The 23842-nt window shown below is 39.0% G+C and overlaps 1 protein-coding gene across 1 annotated transcript; it reads left to right on the top strand.

Annotated features, from left to right (window-relative positions):
* Positions 1-2111: 2111 nt before the first annotated feature.
* LOC149287598 (UDP-N-acetylglucosamine--peptide N-acetylglucosaminyltransferase 110 kDa subunit-like) lies at positions 2112-21325 on the top strand. Its single transcript, XM_089492639.1, has 22 exons — positions 2112-2148; positions 5940-6120; positions 6326-6569; positions 6798-6866; positions 9333-9449; positions 10169-10248; positions 10424-10619; positions 11230-11370; positions 11450-11550; positions 11638-11791; positions 11932-12033; positions 14843-15022; positions 15254-15412; positions 16073-16162; positions 16570-16695; positions 17035-17205; positions 17883-17999; positions 18244-18408; positions 18735-18887; positions 19270-19573; positions 20650-20773; positions 21139-21325. Exons 1-22 carry the CDS (start codon positions 2112-2114, stop codon positions 21323-21325), a joined length of 3198 nt encoding a protein of 1065 aa, XP_089348765.1.
* Positions 21326-23842: the final 2517 nt, after the last annotated feature.

Below are 23842 nucleotides of genomic sequence, written 5' to 3' on the forward strand. Positions count from 1 at the left end.
TACAGCATAACACCTATCACTATTTACTGAGGCACACATTGACGGTGGTACAGCGTAATCCCTATCACTATACATTGATCCAGACATTGACAATAGTGCAGCATAACTCCTATCACTATATACTAAGCCAAACATTCATGTGGTGTAGGCCTAACACTTCATTGTCTGGCTTGCCCTGTCCTGCCTTTCCTGCTGCAGCAGCTTAGTCTCCTTTCTTATTCTGGGGACAAATTCTAATTTTTTTCTAATATTGAGGGAACCAGTCTTATGGCTGGATTTATCTGTCTGCCAGTGCTTGATCTATACCCTGCCCCATCCCTGCACTTCAATACCCTTGTTTACTCTGGGAGACCAATTATTGTTCCTGTTTTGTAATATTGCTTTGCAGGGGCGTACCTAGAGTATTTGGCACCTGGGGCGGATCCTATATGATCCACACGGTGCGGACCGCCCCCCGCCAGGTACGCTACTGTTGCTTTGTACCGTCTGGATGTCTCTGGCAGAGCTTGCCTTGCCCTATCTCTCTCTATAAGGATTCTGCATTAAAAATTTATGTAGTAAGGAATTCTACATTTTAATACACACAAAGAGATACATTTTGTAGCATATTATCTTGTGTCTAATACTCCTTAATTCAATTTACTTAAAGGGACACTCCACTATTTCAGGCAACCTACTGAGCAATGATAGAGTTACATTACATTTATTTATATAGCGCCAGCAGATTCCATAGCGCTTTAAAATCAGTCAGCAGAATAATAACAAACTTGTACAAAAGGAGAAGAGGGCCCTGGTATTGCATGCTTACAATCTAGCATTTGTAATACTATAATATGAATTAATTTAATCTTTAAAATAAAGTACTTTAGCAGCTGAAGCAGAATGCCTCCTCCACGGTGTGCCATTTCACCCAATGGGAGTGCTTGCTGAGCTAGCTCTGGTGCCGACTACCAACAAGCATATCATGTGGCAAAAGATGTGTTTGGGGTAAATTCATCGGAGAAATTGTGCATAATCCTCCAAACATTGTGGCTGTGACAGCAGGGAGCCCTGGTATGGCCAACAATAGTTGGTCTGTCCCTGTATAATGCATAAACATATAAAGTGGCTTTCTGACCCCCCCCACCCCGATTTAACCGTACAGGACTAGTCAACACCAGCACACTAGGTTTAGACCTTCATAATGAATAGTAACGTAAAAGATTTGAATGTCATATCCCTTGAATTTATGTATTGTATTAAGCGCTGCGTAAACTGTTGGCGCTATATAAATGATAATAATAATAAACGCAACTATGGCCTTTAGTAAATAATCACACCCCACAGGAAATATACAGGGCCTTTCCTGGAAATAGCCACCAGAGGCTTGCAGGATTTTTACCTCATATAACGGACACATTAAAAAGGTCATTATTCAGCCAAGAACCGTCTTCAAGACTGACTTGAAAATGAAAAAATGGCTCGCAGTCAGTTTTAGGTCTCAGGTACTACTCTATAGCCCTTGAAGGGTGTTATATAAAGGTGCCTTTCGGCCCAGAGTCGCCCGAATACACAATTACTTCTGTATAGCTTTACTATTTATTTACCACAGTCGTCAGAACAAATACTTTGTTGTTTGCGAGAAACACGTACTATGCTTTCATTATCGTCGTCACATCGGGGCATACAAGGCAACCACTGATAATGTGTTTTGTTTTGGTGGCTACCGTCACAGACACGAACCAGAATTCAGTCGTCCCCTTAACAAAAATGAAGGCCCTTTCTTTCAAGCCGCCATTCTGGACCGAAGCACTGTGCACGCGCCGCTACACCCCTGTTTGTCGCATTGCACTGAGCGGAAGGATACTTTGCGCATATCGTATAAAACTCGCTAGTGTTCGCAACCTTGGGCTTGCTTCACTAATGGTGGCAATTTAGTTTTTACTACATCCGATGGATAACTAAGCTTTACAAAAATCAAGTTAAATATTGAAGTTAATCCATGCGTGACGGAGTGAGAAAAAGGAACTATTTTGCATAGAAATAGAACCGTGTCACCGTCCGACGCCATTTCATAGTTAGACGGTGCGAGGCCGGAGGAGGACTGAGTACTACCGACCTTTGCGATTGACATGGCGGCATCTGTGGGTAACGTGGCTGATAGCACAGGTAGGAAATCCGACGGGGTCGCTATGAAGGGGAATGTGAAGAAATGGGACGATATTTGGGGTGGGTTGGGTGTACTTGGGACGAACAATAAAGCAGCACTGAGAGCCAGAGTATGGCTACCCGTGTAGCTGGACAGAGGTTGTTTTTAAAAGGCAATCGATAGAATAATTATCTATTCGCGCTCGGTGTATGCGACTGGCCATACAGATACAATGAGGCTGGATAAAATGGCATGTTTGTTAGGTTTACTGTTGGACAGGCCGGTATTCGGGTACTCTTTCCTTTACCCTTTATATGGCGTCCATTTCTTTCTGCTGTCCTGTAGTTTTGACACCGTGTCCAGAAAATGGTGGTTTGCACGTTGTGTTTAATAGCCTCCAGTCTATAGCTGGTATCCGGTATAGCGACGTAGCAGCCCTACCTGAGCTCTGCAGTGATGAGGTTACCATATATTTACTTGATCACACGGATCTAAGGTTTCTAGGCCAATTCCCAAGCAAACTCCAATAGTCGCTTATTTTTTTTTATTCCCTTCATCATCCATTTTTCCTACGGGTTTATGAAACTGGCAGTTTTTTGGCACTTTGTGGCCATTTTTTCATCTTAAATGTAACAAAAGCGCTCACATCACTGACATGGTGGAGCATCTAGTACCACCTCCACCGTCACATTATTTCTGCTAATGTCGCAGATCTGTTATTTTGTTGTTCTGTCAAGGTATAGCACATGGGATGCATACGGATGACAATAAACAGGCAGGAATTACATTGTAACAAAGAAGTGTACATGGAATGTAACAAAGTCCCATCCCAACAACTCTTGTGACCGATGTTTCACAATAGAGTGTTGGCCGCGGGTGGGAATCATTAGCCTTGTAGTGCTGCCTTAGAATAACTGTAACGTAACTAGCTGGGTGGCATACTGGGCTAACACAGGTTGTCATTATATCTTACAGTTAAACTACAAAACACAAAAAGATCTAAGACTGATCAATGGTGACGTTATAGATATTTAAGAATGTCCTTCAAATAAAATCTTGTAATAAGAGTTTGTGTTATAGCTGTGGTTCTTAACTGCTGCGCAGAGAATGAACACCTGCCCTGCGGGAGGACATGCTGGATGAAATAAGATCTAAATCCCCAGCATTGTGTTTAGTGAAATGACGCACATTTCCAAATATACGTTTTAGATCGTAGGTCCTGGTTATAGGTTTATCCTGATTTACATGTGTCCCACAGAGCATGCCCGGTTTACAGCTTTCCTGATTTCATGGACTTTTGATCCAGCTTGCAATTAATGCACACACCGAAGCAATTAACTTGACTATCGGTGAGTTTTATTGGGATAATTATGTCAACTTTCATGCAACAAAATGCCCATTTTCAGGGAAGGGCGTTTCTATTTTTGACACCTTTTTTCATGGGCGTAGATGTATCATAGGAAAATGGGTTTAGTAGCGTTTACTGTGAACATTCTCTGGGAAAGAATATCCACCGGCAAGTGTGATATTGCTGAACAAGTTTATTTTTGATGTTTAGAAATTGCAAAACCAACTTGATCAGGTGTGATGTAATTTATCAATGTGTATATAGATTACCAACAGTAATTTTGGGAATGAATCCTGGCCCCTTGGATTTGGAGAGTTGAGAGAAGACCATGTTGTAGTCCATGAAGATAAAGCTCTATGAAATTGAATGCTCTGTTATGACAGGCCTAACAAGAATTAGTAAGGATGTAGTTACCTCATTGAAGGTGTAATTGGTGTTTACAAGAAGGCACATTTCAGAGGATGTGGCGCCAAAGGGTCTTCACCACTGTATGTCCCAGGCGTGACTACTGCTGGCCGTCATGACTGAATACAGGAACATGGTTAGTGGATTAGAGCTGAACTATAAGTCCAGGGACAAAGAGACCAATGGAAGCAGAGCTATTAGGGATGATTCAGGTGATTTGTGGCGAGTGTGGATGGTAGCTTGTGGATGCTGTGCAAAAAGCTTTTGAGTGATAGGTGATCTAAGTAAAGCATTTAGATTGTGAGGATGGTCTAGTTTTGGCAACAGAGATTAGGTAAACATCTGTGCTGTCTTTTCTACTGTTGTGTCGGGTCTGATCAGGTACAGAAAACAAACGTGTATATGTACTGGGTACAGCAGAACTTTGTGTCTGGCAAGGTAACTGCAACAAGCATTTAAGATGCTCTGATTAATTCTCCTTTTAATATGTCAGAAGCAGCCAGTGAATGCTTGGAACGCATTCTCGGGTTGCACGTTTCTTCCTTGGACATTGCTGATCGTTTTGAACTTGAGCCCATGGATTGTTGTATTTCAGCACCCCGTGTCTAATTTTAGGGGTAGGTTTTCTATTCAAAGCTGCCGCAGAAGAGTAACTAAATAGGATATATCTATTTGACTAATAAGAGTCTAGAAACTATTGCAGGTTTACAACTGGTTTGCCTTATTGTGTGGGGACCTCCACCTTGTATGTCAATGGGCTTGAAATATTAAGCATATTTTGGAGGTTATGTAATGGCATCTGCTTTGTAAACCTGGATACCTATTACAAGCTAGGGGGTCTTATGCCACTAATGAACGACGAATGAAAAGATGCATCCATATTTAACAAAGTGAAAACAGGGGGAAAAAAAGGCTTTAGAACGATATTTTCGTGGAAGCATATAATGTGAAATGCTATTCTAAGATGTATGGAATTAAATGCATAAATTAGGTGAAGGGTTTTCCAGTTTAGCAGATAGCAAATCTTGGCATGCAGTGATTTCAGTGGACAATAATTTTGTCCTTCAAGTAGATGACTCCAGGAAACAATATAACTGGGTTCAGTCTTGTAATGCTGGCTCCCTGATGTAACATTTTGTCTAATCCTAAGTAGCTGCCAGAGCATTTCTCACTGTCCACGCTGGTAAGTGTATTCTCACAATGCTGTATAACAATTTAAATGGGAAGTGTCTCTAAATATTGGCGAAGGTGTCCAAATACCAGAAAAAGAGATTAAAGTTGCTGGCTTATGTTTTTGGGTGTTCAGAAGATGTGCCTCTTTAGAGATGTAAGACGCTTCCTCTAAAACACCCCTCCCCCCACTTGGCCCTGTGTTTCCTCAAGCTCTGTCCATATATAGTATACATTTTTGTGAGTTGCAGTGCTTCCCATCTAAATGCTTCTGTTATGTTTTTGTGTTGTGTATGTTTGTGCACATTGTGATTAAAATGTTATATATACATGTTGTATTAACGATCCCTTTTAATCACTGTTGCGTCAGACATTAGGAAGCGCCTAGTACTGGTACTAAGAATGTTTCTATAAGAACAAAATGGGTAATAGTGCATACTGGTGACACTCGCTCTAGTGCTAATATCTTTAAGGTTAAACCATTAAACAAATGTAATGTTTGAAAGATGGATGCCTGTTTTCAGTTCAACATGTGAGATTGTCCTTTTCTGTTTGAAATCAGTAAATGGACTGTCAAGCTAAGATTTGTTTTTGATGTATACTAATATCATTAAGTCACTCACTTTCTTAGTTTCCAGGATATTTCTTTTGAAGGATGTTTGGCAACAATATTTGGTTGCTAGATAAGGCATTAGCAAACGGTTCATTGCTGATGTCTGGCTTTTCATTGCTCATACTCCTAATTTTGTTTTATAATCATCCTCTTTGCTGTATTTTATTCGTTCTGCGTCATTTTCTGTTTGCATCATTTAATTTCTTTTTGTTTTGGTTTTTGTTCGCATGTTCTAATCTTTTGCTTCCCCCAAATGTGTTTTGATGATTCTCTAGAACCAACGAAACGTATGCTTTCATTCCAAGGGTTGGCGGAGCTGGCTCATCGGGAATATCAGGCAGGGGACTTTGAAGCAGCTGAAAGACATTGCATGCAGCTATGGAGACAGGAGCCGGATAACACTGGAGTTCTGCTGCTCCTCTCCTCTATACACTTCCAGTGTCGGCGGCTGGACAGGTGACTGCCACATGTTTGTGTATATTCCCAACAGTGTTTTCTTCGCTGCGTTAGGCGGGAAATTTTTTCGGGTTCTGTAAGACGGAATGCTAAATCTTCCCTGCTATAAAATTCTACAGCTACCAGCGTATGTACCTCTCTGGATTGTCAGAGTTTATATTACTTTGCAAAGGGCTGTTGTATAATTTTACTTCATCTTCCATAGGTCTGCCCATTTCAGCACATTGGCGATCAAGCAGAATCCACTGCTTGCGGAAGCATATTCGAATTTGGGGAACGTGTTCAAAGAGCGTGGACAACTACAGGAGGCAATCGAACATTATCGGCACGCGCTGCGGCTGAAACCAGATTTCATTGATGGATACATTAACTTGGCTGCTGCCCTGGTCGCAGCTGGAGATATGGAGGGAGCAGTGCAAGCTTATGTTTCTGCGCTTCAGTACAATCCGGTGAGATTTTATGTTGATAAAGCCCCAAGTTCTGCCCTTTAAGATGACTTGGTGATATACATATGGCAAATTCTGACTTTTTGTAGCTTTGTTTTGTTTCTCCAAGCACTAAAGCCACTGCCTCTATGCAGTAATAAGGGGATCTGCTGCAATTAATTGTCCATACATATTTTATATTATAACACGCAAAACATAAATGTTTTATTAATCTGTAACTTTTTTTGACAGGATTTGTACTGTGTTCGTAGTGACCTGGGTAACCTGCTTAAAGCCCTAGGTCGATTAGAAGAAGCTAAGGTTCGTATTTGGAATCATGGAATTCTAATATTTTTGCCATGCTCAATTCTGCTCTGCCTCGGTATAGCTTTGCAAATGATGTATGTACAGTGGAGTGTTAAAAGAACGAAGCTGTAAAATGGGAAGCGTGACTCGGAGTAAAGTGTGCAGCCTCTCCAAACAGTGAGGAGCTGTCCAGCTGGTTTTCGAATTTTTAAAGGTGGTACTTAATTCTTTCCTTGACTTAAATTAAAGTCATTTTGATTTGGTCTAAGCCCGCAGGTCATCTTAACAGATGAATGTACAGGGTGCTACAAAACATGACCAAAGGACTTTCTTTGGTTTAATTTCTCTGTCCCCTCCCCAATAAATGTTACTTTTCTATGGAAGAAAGGCTGTTATGTATCATCACACATCTAACTGATAACTCAAATCGGTCTAAAGTTGACTCTGAAGTAAACCTAGAAAAGGACAGATGCTGGTTTGTATTAAGAAAATGGACTGATGGAAAGAAACCAATAAGATATGAAAGGTGGCTTCTAGCAGTTAGCTTGTATAAAGCGTGTAAAATTGTAACATGTTGTTCTACTTTACAGCTTTGCACCTGTTTGTAAACAGTAATTGTGCAATTCTGCCGTCTTGTTACAAGCCACCTTGTGCGTCTGCGCTGCTAGGGCAAGGAGTTGGGAGCAACTAGAGGACACCTCTGCAAACCCCTCTGGTACTCCAAACTCTCGCGCATGCAGTGGCATGAAGTGTGAATGCAGACTAGCTGTCCACGTGGCATGAAACCTAAGGGGAGTGGCCCAGTTCTATTCCTAGTTTTGGGTAGGGATCTCAGATTCAGATACTGATATCTGAGGGGGGGACCTGAATCAAGTCAGTGTCTATTTGGGGAACCAGCATTATGCAATGTTTCTGCATTCTTTTTTTTGGTTCTCTCCATGTGGACAGCTAATGCCTATTGCACTTCATTTTGCTTCAGCGTCACTGGCATAGGGTCAGACTGCGCCTGCTTAGGATGCTGATTTCTTTATTTCAGAGCTCTGGAGACAACTAGTTTGAAAGTCATTTCTTTGGCGGGACATAAAGAAACAAGAACATTAAATAAAACTTGACCTATTTCTTTGTAATCAGTGCATTTACAATATCAAGCCAGCTGTTTTCCTTGAAGTTGAAAGTGAAATTCACACAATAATCCAACTTTGGAGCCTTTCTTCCAGCCATGCACTTTTTTTTTTTTTTTGCTGCCGCCACAACCCCACTCCTCCTGCATGACAAACATATAATGAAAGCAAGCTTCACATGTCCTTGTCTGAATCATAGCGCATACCCAGAAACATTTCACTTGCTTTGTTGAGATCTTTTACTAATGATCTTGTTTTATTTTCTCTCTTGTTTTTGGTTTTTTACCACTGATATTGTATTTAGAAGGTTTCAGGTGGGTGAAAACTGCTATGCCATGCGTAAGGTGCCTCGCTGAAGGGAGCTCGAGGCCTGGATCTAGGCAGACATGCACCTCCTCCTCTTCCAGCAAGGAACGCACCCGAAAAGTCACATGAGAAATATGGTAACGGGTTTGTAACTGCCACAACAAAACCATTTGCTCCATGCCTGAATCCTTCTGTCTTGTGGCTTCAGAAACCGCTTAAAATGTTTTATTTACAAGCAAGGAAAATAAAAAAAACTATAGCTTGTATACAATTAGCCACAATTCTTTGAGGAGTAAATATAATAGAGATTTGGAGCTAGTTTAGCTATAAGCTTCTAACTCTTCAAGATGTTCATTATTTTTTTCCTTTTTTTTTTCTTCTTTGTTTGGACTGAATCGTTCTGCTCGTCATCATGCGCTGTGAGCCTGCAGTAACGCAAAGGCTGCGCCGCGGATTGCGCTTTGCGTTGGGAGAAAACGCTGTGGACAGTCAACTTGAAAGTTAACCCGTATTTTTGTAAATTTTGTGGCCTTTATTGTGTGAAGTGCCCCCTGAAGATTAGTAACCCTAAATACTGGTCTTGCCTGGGTCAACGAATCAGATTGGCTGTTGACTGTCGTCGGCGCTGCTGCGTAGCGTAGTGTTGCTGTCAAGCGAGGTGTCGCTGGCGATTTTGGCGCCCGCATTACAGGGGCCCAGACCTGTGTGCAATCCTGTCATTTTTGGTTTGAATGCCGAGATCTTTTTTCTTTTCTTTTCCCTCAAGTAAGCCAAGAAGTACCTTTTTTATGCAGATTTTCTATTTACCAAGGATGCATTCTTTTACGTTAAATTCTGTCGGCTTAACTCAAAAATGGTAAGTTGCATTTAGGTTTGGGTTTGCGCTGGCGTAGGATTCACCGACTTGCGCGATATTTGATGCGCTTGCAAGCCTATGCTGCAGGTTCACTTTTTCCTGTTTAGAGAATGAGTTCTGACACTGTTTCTCTCTCTCTTTTTGAAAATCCCTCCCTTTCTTCCCTATACCCCTTCCTTTATTTTCATCCCTTTAAAGGCTTGTTACCTGAAAGCAATTGAAACGCAACCAAACTTTGCTGTTGCTTGGAGTAATCTTGGATGTGTATTTAATGCTCAAGGAGAGATCTGGCTGGCAATTCATCACTTTGAGAAGGTATAGCTGCCCTTCACTATTATAAGTACTCATTTTTTTATTGTAAATCAGCAACAATGTCACTTAATTTTATGATTACAAAATGTATGCAATGTTAAAGAATTGTTATTAATCAGCACGGGATATAGATAAAATATCCTTGTGTGGTTATACCAATATCATCAAAACACTGAGAATAATATAATGGTGGGTTACATCAAATAAATGCAGCAGTGCTTGATGTGTGTTGCCTACTGCTGCGAGCTTCTTAATGGACCAAGTGGGTTCCCAATGACTGAGTGGGTTTAAAAGCCATTAGGGCCCTTCCCTTCGCGATGTAACTGGGGCTATTGGTCACACTTCCATAACGTATTGTCCAATAAAAAGAGATTAACAGAATCTTAACTTTTTCTATATAAATATATAACGTGCAGTACACCTTAAAGCAAGGAGGTTTAAACTCTCCGTAATCCTAGGTAAATCAGACCGAGCTTCATAGGTGTTTGAGGAGAAATCTATATGCCATGTAGTTGTATTACTTTTCTTTCTTGCACATTGTATACATATTTAATAATAAGCTTTAGGCATTAAGGATCATTTTCTTTGGCCATTCATATCAACTGAGTCAGTTTATTCCTCTATTTTTCCCTCCCCTTATATTCAGTGTTCTTCACCATATAATGTGAGGAAGCATCTTTAATTTGGATCCCTTATTCATATATATTATTTTTTTTCTTCAGGCTGTAACCCTTGATCCAAACTTTTTGGATGCTTACATTAATTTGGGAAACGTTCTTAAAGAGGCTCGTATATTTGACAGGTAAGAGCATCCACCCCCCTTTCTGAACCAATTTGTAAACACTGTGTTGGTTGAAGTGAAAGCTAACTACCGGAGTGCTCATTGCTTTCAGGCTTACCGTGAAACCTTTAACTTTGTAAATTCTGCTAAGTTTCATACATGTTAAATATTTTGCATTTTTTGCTTTGTTTCCCAGAGCTGTGGCTGCATATCTACGTGCTCTTAGTCTGAGTCCGAATCATGCCGTGGTACATGGAAATTTGGCCTGCGTGTATTACGAGCAGGGACTTATAGATCTTGCGATTGATACATACCGGCGGGCCATCGAACTACAGCCCCACTTCCCTGATGCATATTGTAATCTTGCCAACGCGCTCAAGGAAAAAGGCAGTGTAAGCATAAACTGGAATAATTATATACAATGATAGCTGTACCCTTGTTTAACAATCTTTATAGACAAGATGCTATAATGTGTGGTTGGTGTGTTGCATTCTATAAAACACAAACTTTGAGGAATTTGTTTTTAGAATCTGCAATATCATGTAGACAATTTTCATTTTAATTGCTCAAGTTCATAAAGTAAATAGAGCAATATACATTAGCATCGACAAGTGGAATCACACTAATAGGTTGAGGCAAAAGCAAGATCCTGTGCACGTAGTTTAAGTTGCAGTAGAATGTCCTTCAGTTCTAGGGCCATCTTAACTTGTCCAAAACATGTTGATGTTTTTAATTCTTCCACAATTGTTCCAAAAAATCATTCAAACTAACATTTAGTACAAATCAGTGTCGGCTATGTCTAGGTTTATGGCGAAAGGCTGGATACATTTTTATAAATTCCCAGTGTGCAATTAACTAATTAGCTGCCATCTTAAGACTATCGCTTATCTCCTCAAGAAGAAGAAGAAAAAGAAAAGCTAAGCTGGGCAGGATAGCTTTCTGTACTTTCCAGGTAATGACATCATGGTCTAAGCATTCATTTTTTTTATTTATTTTGGTTAGGTGGTAGATGCAGAAGAGTGCTATAACACAGCACTTAGACTCTGCCCCACACATGCGGACTCTCTGAATAATCTGGCAAACATCAAGAGAGAGCAAGGAAACATCGAGGAGGCAGTCCGTCTATATAGGAAAGCTCTTGAGGTAACTGTTCATTTTTATTTTTCTATATTTTACTTTTTATTATGTTTGCATACTCCTCTAACTTTCTTCATGTTTTCAGGTCTTCCCAGAATTTGCTGCTGCTCATTCAAACCTTGCCAGTGTTCTCCAACAACAGGGGAAACTTCAAGAGGCCCTCATGCATTACAAGGAAGCAATACGGTAAATGCTGCTTATGTGCTTAAAGGCTGCGCTTGGAGATGCTACGTGTACGCTCTTTCCCAATATAATACCGGTTTTCATTTACAGGATCAGTCCCACTTTTGCTGATGCATATTCTAATATGGGCAACACCTTAAAGGAGATGCAAGATGTCCAGGGGGCCTTGCAGTGCTACACAAGAGCGATTCAGATCAATCCAGCTTTTGCTGATGCCCACAGTAACCTAGCTTCGATTCACAAGGTAACAATTTTTGGGCCGGACAGCGAGCCATAGCACTGTACAGAAGTATTCCTGTCAAAAATGTAAATGATTGAATTAATTATTGAATGTGGTTCAAGATTATTTAGAAATCCAACTAAACATTTTATGTACTTTCAAAGGATTCAGGAAATATTCCTGAAGCCATCGCTTCCTACAGGACAGCCCTGAAACTGAAGCCTGACTTTCCTGATGCTTACTGCAACTTGGCCCACTGTCTACAGGTAACAGATTCGTTTTGTAGTTATAAAGTTTAAGTTTTGGAAATGCTTCGTTCAAACTCTCAGCCATTCTTTCAGTAATTTCTTTAATTAAAGGGTCGTTAACATCAAAGGGTAATTTGACTTGTGTTGGTAATTTTGGTGTATTAAGTTTATCAAAATATCTTGTGTATATGCCTGTGTGCAATTTTGGGATATTTAGGTGCGGGGACTACCATCCACAACTGCAGAATACGGTGCTTCTGCTTCACTTTGTGCTTTGGTAGCTGAACTTCAATAATGAAGTTCAATTTTTGTTTTAGACATATTGAGCTCGCTATACAACACAGAGGAAGACGCCAGAAACTTTCACAATATATTAAACTACAGCTTATTTTTATTGTATCTCTTTAACCCCTTAAGGACCGGGCTCATTTTTCGTTTTGTACCCTGTGGGACCGAGGCTGTTTTGACACTTTTGTGGTGCTTGTGTTCAGCAGTAATTTTCTCCTCACCCATTTAGTGTACCCACATAAGTTATATATTGTTTTTTTCAGGACAAGATGGGCTTTCTTCAGATACCATTATTTTGATCGTATCATCTTATTTACTATAAAAAAAATTAAAAAAACATGGTGAAAAATTGAAAAAAAAACACATTTTATGACTTTTATTTGAAAAATCTTTTACTCACCTAAAAAAGCAAGTAAAAAAACTAGCTAAATAGATTCTACTACTTGTCCTGAGTTTAGAAATACCCAATGTTTTTATGTTTTTTTGCTGTTTTTTGTAAGTTATAGGGCAATAAGTACAAGCAGCGTTTTATGATTTCCAAATCTTTTTTAACAAATCTGGTCAGTCTGCCTCCATCTCCTCTTTGGAACATCTTTGAAGCCGGTTAACTCAATTTAACCCATTCAAACCATATATTTTTGAAAACTAGACACCCCAGGGTATTCCAAATGCTGTTATTTTAACCCTTTCCATGCACCAATTATACAACTACACTTTGTCAAACTTTAATAGTAATTTTTTTTATTTTTTTTTCCACACAAATTGTACTTTAGTTATAGATATACAGGTCCTGGTATATGTCACTGTCAAACAACACCCCAATATGTGTTCAGCAACATCTCCTGAGTACAGCGATACCCCACATGCATGGGTTTGTCAGATTGTTTGGCTGGTAAAAGGCTACTTTTGGGGCATGCGTAATTCAGGTGGTCATTTGGTCATTGTGCCTCCCTCTCCTCTTTGGAATATCTTTGAAGCCGGTTAACTCAATTTAACCCATTCAAACCATATATTTTTGAAAACTAGACACCCCAGGGTATTCCAAATGCTGTTATTTTAACCCTTTCCATGCACCAATTATAGAACTACACTTTGTCAAACTTTGTAATAGTAATTTTTTTTATTTTTTTTCACACAAATTGTACTTTAGTTATAGATATACAGGTCCTGGTATATGCCACTGTCAAACAACACGCCAATGTGTGTTCAGGAACATCTCCTGAGTGCAGTGATACCCGACATGCATGGGTTTGGCGGGTTGTTTCAGATTTAAAATGCCACATTTGGGAAGTGCGCTTTTTTTCGCCATTTTGGTCAGTCTGTACCTATGCCCTATCTTTGAGCTAGGCCACTCCAATTTACCCCATCAGCCATTTTTTTTATATATTAGACACCCCTTGGGTATTTGAAGTGCTTTTATTTTAACTCTTTGTTGAGATTTTTGAGAAATTTTAGCACTTGCTCAAAATAATAAACTTTATTTTTTTATTTTATTTTATTTTTTTAATACTTTTTTTATATTTTTTTTTACACATTTTGCTGGTACTGGATGGTTCATCTAGTGACATCACTGCATAATTATTTTTAAATGTTAGCACATTTTTTTTTTATTTTTTTTCCATTTTTTATTTATTTTTATTTTTTTTGAATATTTTACTAATCACATAGTGATTAGAAAGCTGGGCTCCATTGACTTGCATGGTTGAATGCAGTACCTGTATTCAACCAGCAAGTGGAGCCAGTTCTCTAGAGGGTCTGGAGACCCTCTAGCGAACTTTTTCGTCTTTATTGTTTTATTTCCCGGTCACAGCCCACCCAGAGGTAAGTGTTTGGTGTCGCTGGATGCCTCCTGATCGAGGCATTCCAGCGACACCATTTAAGTTTAGGAGGCGATCGTTGATCGCCTCCTAAACGCTTTTAAAACGGGCGTCCGCCGCCATACAATGTATGGCGGCTGTTGACGCCCCGGGGAGGGGCCAGACATGGCCCCCGATGCCGATCTCGGCCTTGCTTAATGCCTCGACATCGAGGCATTGCAGCAAGGCCGTTTAAGCGAAGAAAGTGATCCTTGATCACTTTCTAAGCTTATTTAATTTTTTGACGGTTCAGGACCGTCAAAGGTCATTTAGTGACCTTCTTGTTATGACGGTCCTGAACCGGCAAAGGTCGCGAAGGGGTTAAAGTGGCTTATCTTTTTCGATTCTTTCTATAACCCTCTTGTTCTTCCACCATGTGTATTTTAACATTCATCTCTACTAAACATCTTAGGCTATTATACATTGCTGAGTAAAATTGAACGTGTATCTGGGATTTGTACATTGCTTACGAGCAAGTGATGTCTTTGGCAAACTGTTTCCAAATGGAGTGTTGATAGTTGGACAAATTGTGTGTGCATACACCAGTCTTCAAACGTTTGGGGTCACTTAGTTGTTTTCATGGGAAAAAGGAAATGTCTAGCTGTGCTAACATAAATTGCGAAAGGGTTGTCTACTGATCAATTGGCCTTCTAAAATGTGCCATTTTTTTTCTGTCTCTGTAGATTGTGTGTGATTGGACAGATTATGATGAACGGATGAAGAAATTGGTCAGTATAGTTGCTGACCAGCTGGAAAAGAACAGGCTGCCATCTGTTCATCCACACCACAGTATGTTGTATCCATTGTCTCATGCCTTCCGAAAAGCTATTGCTGAAAGACATGGGAACCTCTGTTTAGACAAGGTGAGACTAGGTCCAGCATGTTATCAAATAAGTTCTATAAGTTTGAGCTCGTAGAGCGCCCTAAAATATTTGTCCTTACTTTGGTACATATTGTGTTATCTGCAGATAGGTGATGTACCCCTACTCAATGACTGGTCCTTTAGTGTAAAATAAACAACAAAAAAAACATATTTTGAAGGAAATGGTCTATAAACATTCTCATAATGAATTCCTACTATTCAATTTTGTCAGATTAATGTACTTCACAAGCCACCATATGAACATCCAAAGGATTTAAAGGCTAGTGACGGACGGCTGAGGGTGGGTTATGTGAGCTCGGATTTTGGAAACCATCCCACGTCTCACCTCATGCAGTCCATACCAGGCATGCACAATGCAGATAAATTTGAGGTATGTATCTGTGTTTGCACAAAAATACTTCTGGCTTGCATTAAGACACTTATAAATATATTTTTTTTTACCTTATTAAAATGTTTGTTTGAAAGCTGCATTGAAATAGATGAATGTGATGTAAACAATTTAACATGAAGCAGCGTAACAGAAATACAATGTCAATACAACACTGTCTCAATCTTGGCTGTAGATAGGCAATAGTGTGTTATATATTATATATATATATAATTTATTATACATATATATACGTACACTTGTCAGGAGATACAGACATCAGTGTATCATCATTAAGTTTCACTTGTAAAAATTAACTGTGCTGCGTGTGTGCATTTTGGGCACATACCCACTTTAAATTGCTCATTTTCCGAGCCATTAAAATTTTAAAAAGGTGACTAGCCTGTCACAGATCATCATCTGCATGGTTGTAACCAGAGCCCTAAATATAATTTTAAAATCAAATCTGGAGAAAAAAAATCTCTTGCTTGATCTCTCCGTGTGGAAAATGAACAACAAATCAGAGGTTGTCTGTGGCATGGAGGGAAATAACTACAATACAAGAGCCAGTAATCTACTGAATGCTAACGCAGACGTAGTCATTTTATGCTTTTTGAATTTTTGTGCTTTCTTGCTAACATGTTTGTAAAATGATTTTACCAGATATTTTGTTATGCACTGAGCCCTGATGATGGCACCAACTTCCGTGTGAAAGTGATGGCAGAAGCAAACCACTTTGTTGACTTGTCGCAGGTGAGTTTACCTCTTCTCTGTAAAATGCAATCCTATTGTCGGAAGTAGCAGTGGGCAATTCCTGAAATCATTATGTTTATATATCATTATTTCAATCTGGTTGTTTTCACAGTTTGCATTTATAGTCTACACAATCTCTGCTTTCGTGTAGGCAACAGAACTGTATATTGTCATCACAGTACATCTTACATTTGCCGTTCTTTTAGTGACCTATTTAAGCCATTGACTATTATGTTCCAGTGGGGCAGAGCAGTACCAGGCATTGCTAGACATAGCAATAATAGAATATTATGAACCCCCTTTAGGCTACAGTAACGAGCAGTCGCTGCAAGCTTTTAGATAGTGGGGATCCCTTTATCCAGCTGTACAACAATGTATTGGAGCTTGTGTGTTTTTGTGTTTTTTAGATTCCTTGTAACGGAAAGGCGGCAGATCGCATCCATCAAGATGGAATTCATATCCTAGTTAACATGAATGGCTACACCAAAGGGGCTCGAAATGAACTTTTTGCCCTAAGAGCTGCACCGATTCAGGTATCTACATTGCTGGTGTTTGTATCTGATCTATACAATTAATGTTGTATAGGCTTATAGCTTTAGAGGGATGTTTAAGCCAGATCTGAAAGGAAGATTTACTTTCTTGGACATTGATGTGCCAACATTTTATCCAACTGTGCACACATCTTTAAAGCGAGTGCTGCAAGGAGGATTCTGAAGGCTGGAAATTACTATTTAAATGTACAATTTTAAATTAGTATTTAAGCTGTAAATAGCCAACAATGGAGATTTTTTGTTTGTGCTGTTATTCTTAGAAACTGTTTTGCCTTTTTAAAAACATAATGCATGATGTAATTCTAAATGTTTTATTAATAGGCTATGTGGCTGGGATACCCTGGAACAAGCGGGGCGCCATTCATGGATTACATTATAACCGACAAAGAAACCTCACCCATTGAGGTCGCTGAACAATACTCTGAGAAAATGGCCTACATGCCAAATACATTTTTCATTGGTGATCATGCCAACATGTTCCCTCACTTAAAGGTATGTTATCAGATAGGAAATGTCTACCTATTATGAGTTCTTACATACAATGTGTATAATTTACAGTATGTATCATTGTAACGGGTTCACCAAGAGAGCTGTAGTAACTCCCAGAGATCACCCACATGTATCCTCCTCTTGTCCCCGAAATCACTTCCAGCACCAGCCAGCATGCGCACCTTGGAACCCTGCTATGTGTACCCAATAAGTAGACACACAACTACCTTGAACTGAGTACAGCAGGAATGAACAGTTTGTTGTAAAACACAGACTGATATAGCCACAGAACTTCATTAACATAAATCAACATTGATAAAACGGGTACATGTAGACAACCCAACCTTTAATCCCCTTTAGCTACTGAATCTCCCCCTGCTAGCCATCCCGTTAATGGGATTACTTTACACAATGGAGTTCCTGCCTGTTTGGCAGCCAGGCTGGAGCCATCTCTGAGTACCTTGGGCTCCTGTATGACAGCTCATTCTGTCACAATCCTGTTTTCAGGGAAACTGAAGAGATTTCAAACGGCTTTTAACTTGTACACTTAGAGATGGCTCTTGGAGCCGGCCTTTGTGACAGCTTCTCTAGTTGATTACAGGGCATCTGTGAATGCTTTACTTTGAGAATAGTAAAACTTCTGTTTCCTTTTTTTTTTTTTTTTTTTTTTTTTTTTGTAGAAAAAAGCAGTAATAGACTTCAAATCGAATGGTCACATTTATGACAACAGAATAGTACTGAATGGAATTGATTTGAAAGCTTTTCTGGAAACCTTACCGGATGTAAAGATTATAAAGGTGAGTGTCTTCCACAAGAATTGTAGGTGGCAACTACTATGTTCGGAATTGATGTGCGGGTATACATGTATTTATATATGATAGTGTGTTATAATTTAGTATGTCTGTTTACACTATATATTTTTTAATTACATTTGTAACTGAGGGCTTGAGAACAACATTTGAATGATACATTATTTAGATGGGTAAACATTAACTGCTTAATACAGCTAACCTACACGCACTTTGAATGTTTTCTCTGCAGATGAAAGGCTCTGACAATTCAGACAATGACAGTAACTCTGCTCTGAACATGCCAGTCATTCCCATGAACACCATAGCAGAGGCGGTTATTGAGATGATTAACAGAGGGCAAATTCAAATCACAATCAATGGATTCAACATCAGCAATGGACTGGCAACAACACAGGTAATAATGAAACCTGTTGTGACAAGTTCCGACTCAATGTATCTGCTAGGCCCCAATCTTCCGCTAATGTGCTTCATGGTTCTGTGGTGTTACCAGTGACTACCTACAGTCTCAAGTTTGAATCCTTCATACTGACCCTTTTGGAGCATTACTAAAAAAAAATTCTCATGGCAGAGGGGATGAGTTGTCAATGTATAATTTAATGCATCTCGCTTGTTTTTATGTGAGGAGAACACTGTATTTACTCTGTACCAATGGGTTCACTTACAGTAAAACCTGCTCCATTCTAGGCTTTGTGTTCAACTTGTGACATTTTGTGTTAACAGATAAATAATAAAGCAGCAACGGGAGAAGAAGTTCCTCGCACTATAATTGTTACCACTCGCTCACAATATGGCTTGCCTGAGGATGCCATTGTATACTGCAACTTCAACCAGCTCTACAAGATTGACCCTCCTACATTACAGATGTGGGCTAATGTGAGTCGGCAATCCTGTTTGTCTTCTGTTTTTTTTGTTTTGTTTTTCCCCCCACATAGCCTTCCTTTTTTGTTAATCATTCTATATGTAGAAGCCGCAAACTTGCCTTCAATTTGACAGGGTGTCTGGTTAAACAATTTAAGCTGACATTTACATCATGGCTCTTTTCATCGGGTTTTCTCTGCAGTCTCTTTTGATGAATGTGTATAGTTTCCTCACAGCATGTTTATGAAATAATCTTGGTTCAACTTTTAACAGATATAATTAAGACACCATCCTATTATTTGTCAGCAGTGCATTAATAATTGTATCAATAACCTATTTTTTTTATTTTTTTTATCCTGTGCATCTTAACATATTTCTTACATTTTATATTTTTCAGATTCTGAAGCGTGTTCCCAATAGTGTTCTGTGGCTTTTACGCTTTCCTGCTGTGGGGGAGCCTAACATACAGCAGTATGCACAAAACATGGGGCTTCCACAATCAAGGATAGTCTTCTCCCCAGTTGCTCCTAAAGAGGAACATGTGCGGAGAGGGCAGCTAGCTGATGTATGCTTAGATACCCCTCTCTGCAATGGGCACACCACTGGCATGGATGTGCTCTGGGCAGGAACGCCCATGGTCACTATGCCAGGTAAGGAACCTGCAGAAAGCTTAGTTGTGCTCAACAAAGGCTGTTCGTCAGGTAAACGTTTCCAACTTTTATATACTTCACAGTAACTGTATTAACTTGTTTTTTTTTAAAGGGGCATATGTCAATATCGTATGACTTTAAGCACAGACTTACATCAAACTGATTTTTAAAAATAAGTTTCCGAATTTTCCACCCTACTAAGAAATGCTATTGGTTTCTGATTTAGTCTGGATTAACAATACTTCTGCTAATCTACTTTGTGTATGTGTTTCATTGATGTGTTGGCTCGGCAAAAGCCAAACCATAAAATGTGAGCAGAATGGAGTAGGTAGACGCTGGTTAGTTAACGGCCAAGTACAGAAGTGGATTATAATGACACAAAAACAAAGTACAATCCAAGAGTAATGCATGCATTCCCACACAAGACTGTTTTCGCAACAATGTCCATTTAAATGTTTTTTTGGTTTTTTTTCCGTCACCCATTTATTGTGATAGTTTCTTCATAATAGACTAAGGTGTGTGTAATCTATATATTAACGTTACACACACTTATCTGACACGTAATGGGTATTTGTATGGCTGTTCCTACCAGTCATAGATATTTTTGCTTACACGAATATTGCGTTGATGTAAAAGCGCTGTTTTGATGTCAGATTGACACATTTGCATAACTGAGACAGACATGTAATCTCTATGGCTGGCCATTAAATGGCTGCACTACCTCTCCATGGTTATTGTATCAAAGAGCACATTGCAAACTTTTGCTTTTTAATTAGCTTGATTAACGGATGCAGTAAAATGCTAAAGTCAGACTCTGTAAATATGGAGTCATAGCTATTTTGGTAAGCTTGTGGGGAGGGGGGTGATCTTACAACCATTGTTCTGCTTTTTGAGTTTGACTTCAATTTTTCATAACATGCCTAGGATCCACCATTACACAGAAAGCAGCTCAATACTTCTGGGTTAATTTTTTTGTATCCTTCCCAGAATATATATATCATTAATACATGTTAAATAAAATGTACTTTACTGGCTGTGGTAAACATACTTGGTTCATAAGATTACTCTCATATCATTACTCGTATAAAATATTTACATCACAACTAATGTTTCTATTGTGTCTGCAGGAGAAACACTTGCATCCAGAGTTGCTGCTTCACAGCTAACCTGCCTTGGTTGCCCTGAGTTAATTGCTAAAAGCAGGCAAGAATATGAGGATATAGCTGTGAAACTGGGCACAGATTTGGAATAGTAAGTAATGTGATCTTGATCCGTGTAAGGTTCTATAATTGTAAAGAATAATGTTGTTTTGAAGTTTCTCTCCGGTTACCTCCTACTTCTGGAGTTAAATGTGTTAAGTCCCAACAGAAAGTATTGTAATTTTGTCATGGTATGATGTATTTTTTTGTTAAGAATTAACTCTGCTATCAGGATCACTAAAACCTTCAGCTTTCCATCATACGGGAGTAGAAGCACATAGTATGCAACATCTGTGAAACTATAGCATCATAAGTGATCAAATATATTTGTATTAAATGTAGATTTATTTAAAAAGGGGAAACAAAATTCCCAGGGCTTCAGCACCAATTAATGTTTTTTTGCAATTTTTCTTACAGCCTCAAAAAGATTCGTGCAAAAGTGTGGAAGCAAAGGATATCAAGTCCTCTCTTCAACACTAAGCAATACACGACTGATTTGGAGCGATTATATCTACAAATGTGGGAGCATTATGCCGCTGGAAATAAACCAGATCATCACATTAAACCTGTTGAAAACACAGAATCTGCTAAAATTTCAGCTTAGTGCTTTAAATGTGGCATTACTGTATTTTTGGATATGAAATATCGGAGGGCTCACACAGTCAGGCATACAGACTGTGCAACAGATAGAGAAGATCTAATATCTGTTTATCCTTAGACATTTTTGTTTTGTGCTAATTTTTTTTTTTTCTTTCTATTGCTAAACTTACAGGGAATCTCGCAAGTTGCCAGCCAATCTCAATATCATGGGCAGAGTTTATTTTTGTTCATGTAAATTTTAGTCACTCGGTATACAATACATATCTGCAATTTGGGCTTTTAAACATACGAGTTCATGTTTGTGTCTGCTCGCTGAAAATTTAATCACAGCTTGAACCTCTTAGCTAACTGTGCTGGTTTGAAAGATTAAAAAAAAATCCCAAAGCATCTTTTATGGTGTTGTAGTCCTTTTATAGGTTTTATAAACCACTTGTAGCCTTTTAATGTCTGAAGTCTGTTTACAAGAAAGCCCGTCGTGTATGCTTTTGGTATAGATGAGAAGTCTTTAAACTTTTGTTTCTCAAATATCAACTCTATTTAAATTTTCTTAACCATTCTTCATCACAACAAATGTCCTGTTTCAATAAATGTAAGTGGTACAAATACGAGGATAATGACCAAGTCCAATGAGTTGCAGATCTGTGCGCTATACAAAATGGGTGTAATCTAAGGTACCAAACCTTGCATGTATTTAGCTGTTTCTTGTACACACGACTCTTAAAATTTTTGTTTTTCTTTTATGGACTAAATGAAGAAAAGCCTCATGAAAGCATATGTTTGTTTTCCTCGGCCCTTGTGTGGATGTTACATGCATTGTTTGTGTGAAGGAGAAGCATGTGCTTTTGAACAGATTAGTGATGAGTAAATATGCCTTTGCACATCGCTTGTTGATTTAATAAACCTTCTGTTGACTTGTGTGTATTTTTCAATTGTTCATGATTGTTTTCATTCAGATGTATGAATTTATTTTTTTCATTTTTGTTCAGTAAACTTATCAAGTGGAATACCTGAATGTGTCATTCTGTACATCTCCATTTTCTCAATATTAAGGTTTTTTTTTTTGGCCTGCAATTAGTTTTTTGGGGGGGTATTTTAAGGGCAGTTTACAGATTTATAAAATGTCGGCAAGCATCTGTTAGTGCCTCTGTCACTCAGATCAAGACATACACTGAGATTGATCCTACTTCCAATTTAAATGTGTTCCTCAGGAGGCTTGTTACCTAGCAACTGCTGGTGGGAGATGTTAGGGCCTCATTGAGGGTACCTGGTCCCAACAGATTTTTCTTGCGTACTGACAGAGTACTAATCCCTTGCTGCCCCTGACTCTGTTTTTTCCAGTCAGCAGGAATACCTCATCTTCCTCTCACCTGTCTCTCAGGCAACAAGAATTAAAATTCCCCCCCCCCCCCCCCATGTCAGACCCCACTTCTGAGGTTTAGTTCCTTCCCCGTTTTGGAGGTTATTTACCTTAAGGAACTAAGGAGTGCAAAAATCGATGGGGTCTCTTTTGAGTTGCCCAGAGCTCGCTTCCCTGGATAGTCTGGTAGCTACTGCTCAGACAACTTGTGTGCTACTCACGGTGTTGGTGCTACACATCCTGGTCCCAGGTTGGTTGACTAGGAGTTTGAGAGTGTATCTCATTCTTCAGCCGGTACAGGCAAAATACGCCAGAGGTAAATGGCCAGTCTTAACGAGGCATTCAGCAACACCGAACACTCGCCCCAGGACCCGCTGTGACCACTCCGGAGAGCGATCACAACCGCCACTGCGAATGGTTTTGACACTCGCAAGATGGCGACACGTCCTTCGAAAAAAAAATAGTTGGAAAAATTTACTAGATGGTGGCCAGACCCTCTTGAGAGCTCTTGCTCCACTTGCAGGTCGAATACAGGTACTGCATTCCACCATGCAAGTCAATGGAGTCCAGCTTTCTAATCATAATGTGATTAGTAAAATATAAAAAAAAAAAAAAGAGAGAAACATTTAAAAATAACTATGCATCAGAGGAACCCTCCAGTTCCAGAAAAATGTAAATGTAAAAAAAAAGTCCAAAAAGAATAAAATTTAAAATTATGAGCAAGTGCTAAAATTAGGGCTGTATCCCAAAAATCTCGACATGGAAAGAGTTAAAGTAAAAGCATTTCAAATACCCAAAGGGGTGTCTATTTAAAAAATAAATAAATTTAAAAAAAAAAATGGTTTGATGGGGTATGACCAAAATGGAGAAATTAGGGGAAATTAGATATGATCAAAATGGTATTTGAAGAAAGCCCTTCGTGTCCTAGAAAAAAAAATAAAATATATATTTATATATACACTGTATTTGCTCTAATATAGGCCGCACCCTTAAAGTTTGGTGCTATTTTAAAGAAAAAATACACAGTGGATTGGTAAAACAGTATTTTATCTAATGAACAGGCATACATGTATTATAACATTTTTGGTATCTATTATACAGTTTATCAGCATATGATACAAACAGAAAGCCAATAGCCATTTTAAGGTCCCCCCTTAATTCATA

The sequence above is a fragment of the Sceloporus occidentalis genome, unplaced genomic scaffold (genome assembly GCF_023333645.1).
Source record: "Sceloporus occidentalis isolate IW3139 unplaced genomic scaffold, rSceOcc1.0.p SCAF_58, whole genome shotgun sequence".
NCBI classification, from domain to species: Eukaryota; Metazoa; Chordata; class Lepidosauria; order Squamata; family Phrynosomatidae; genus Sceloporus; species Sceloporus occidentalis.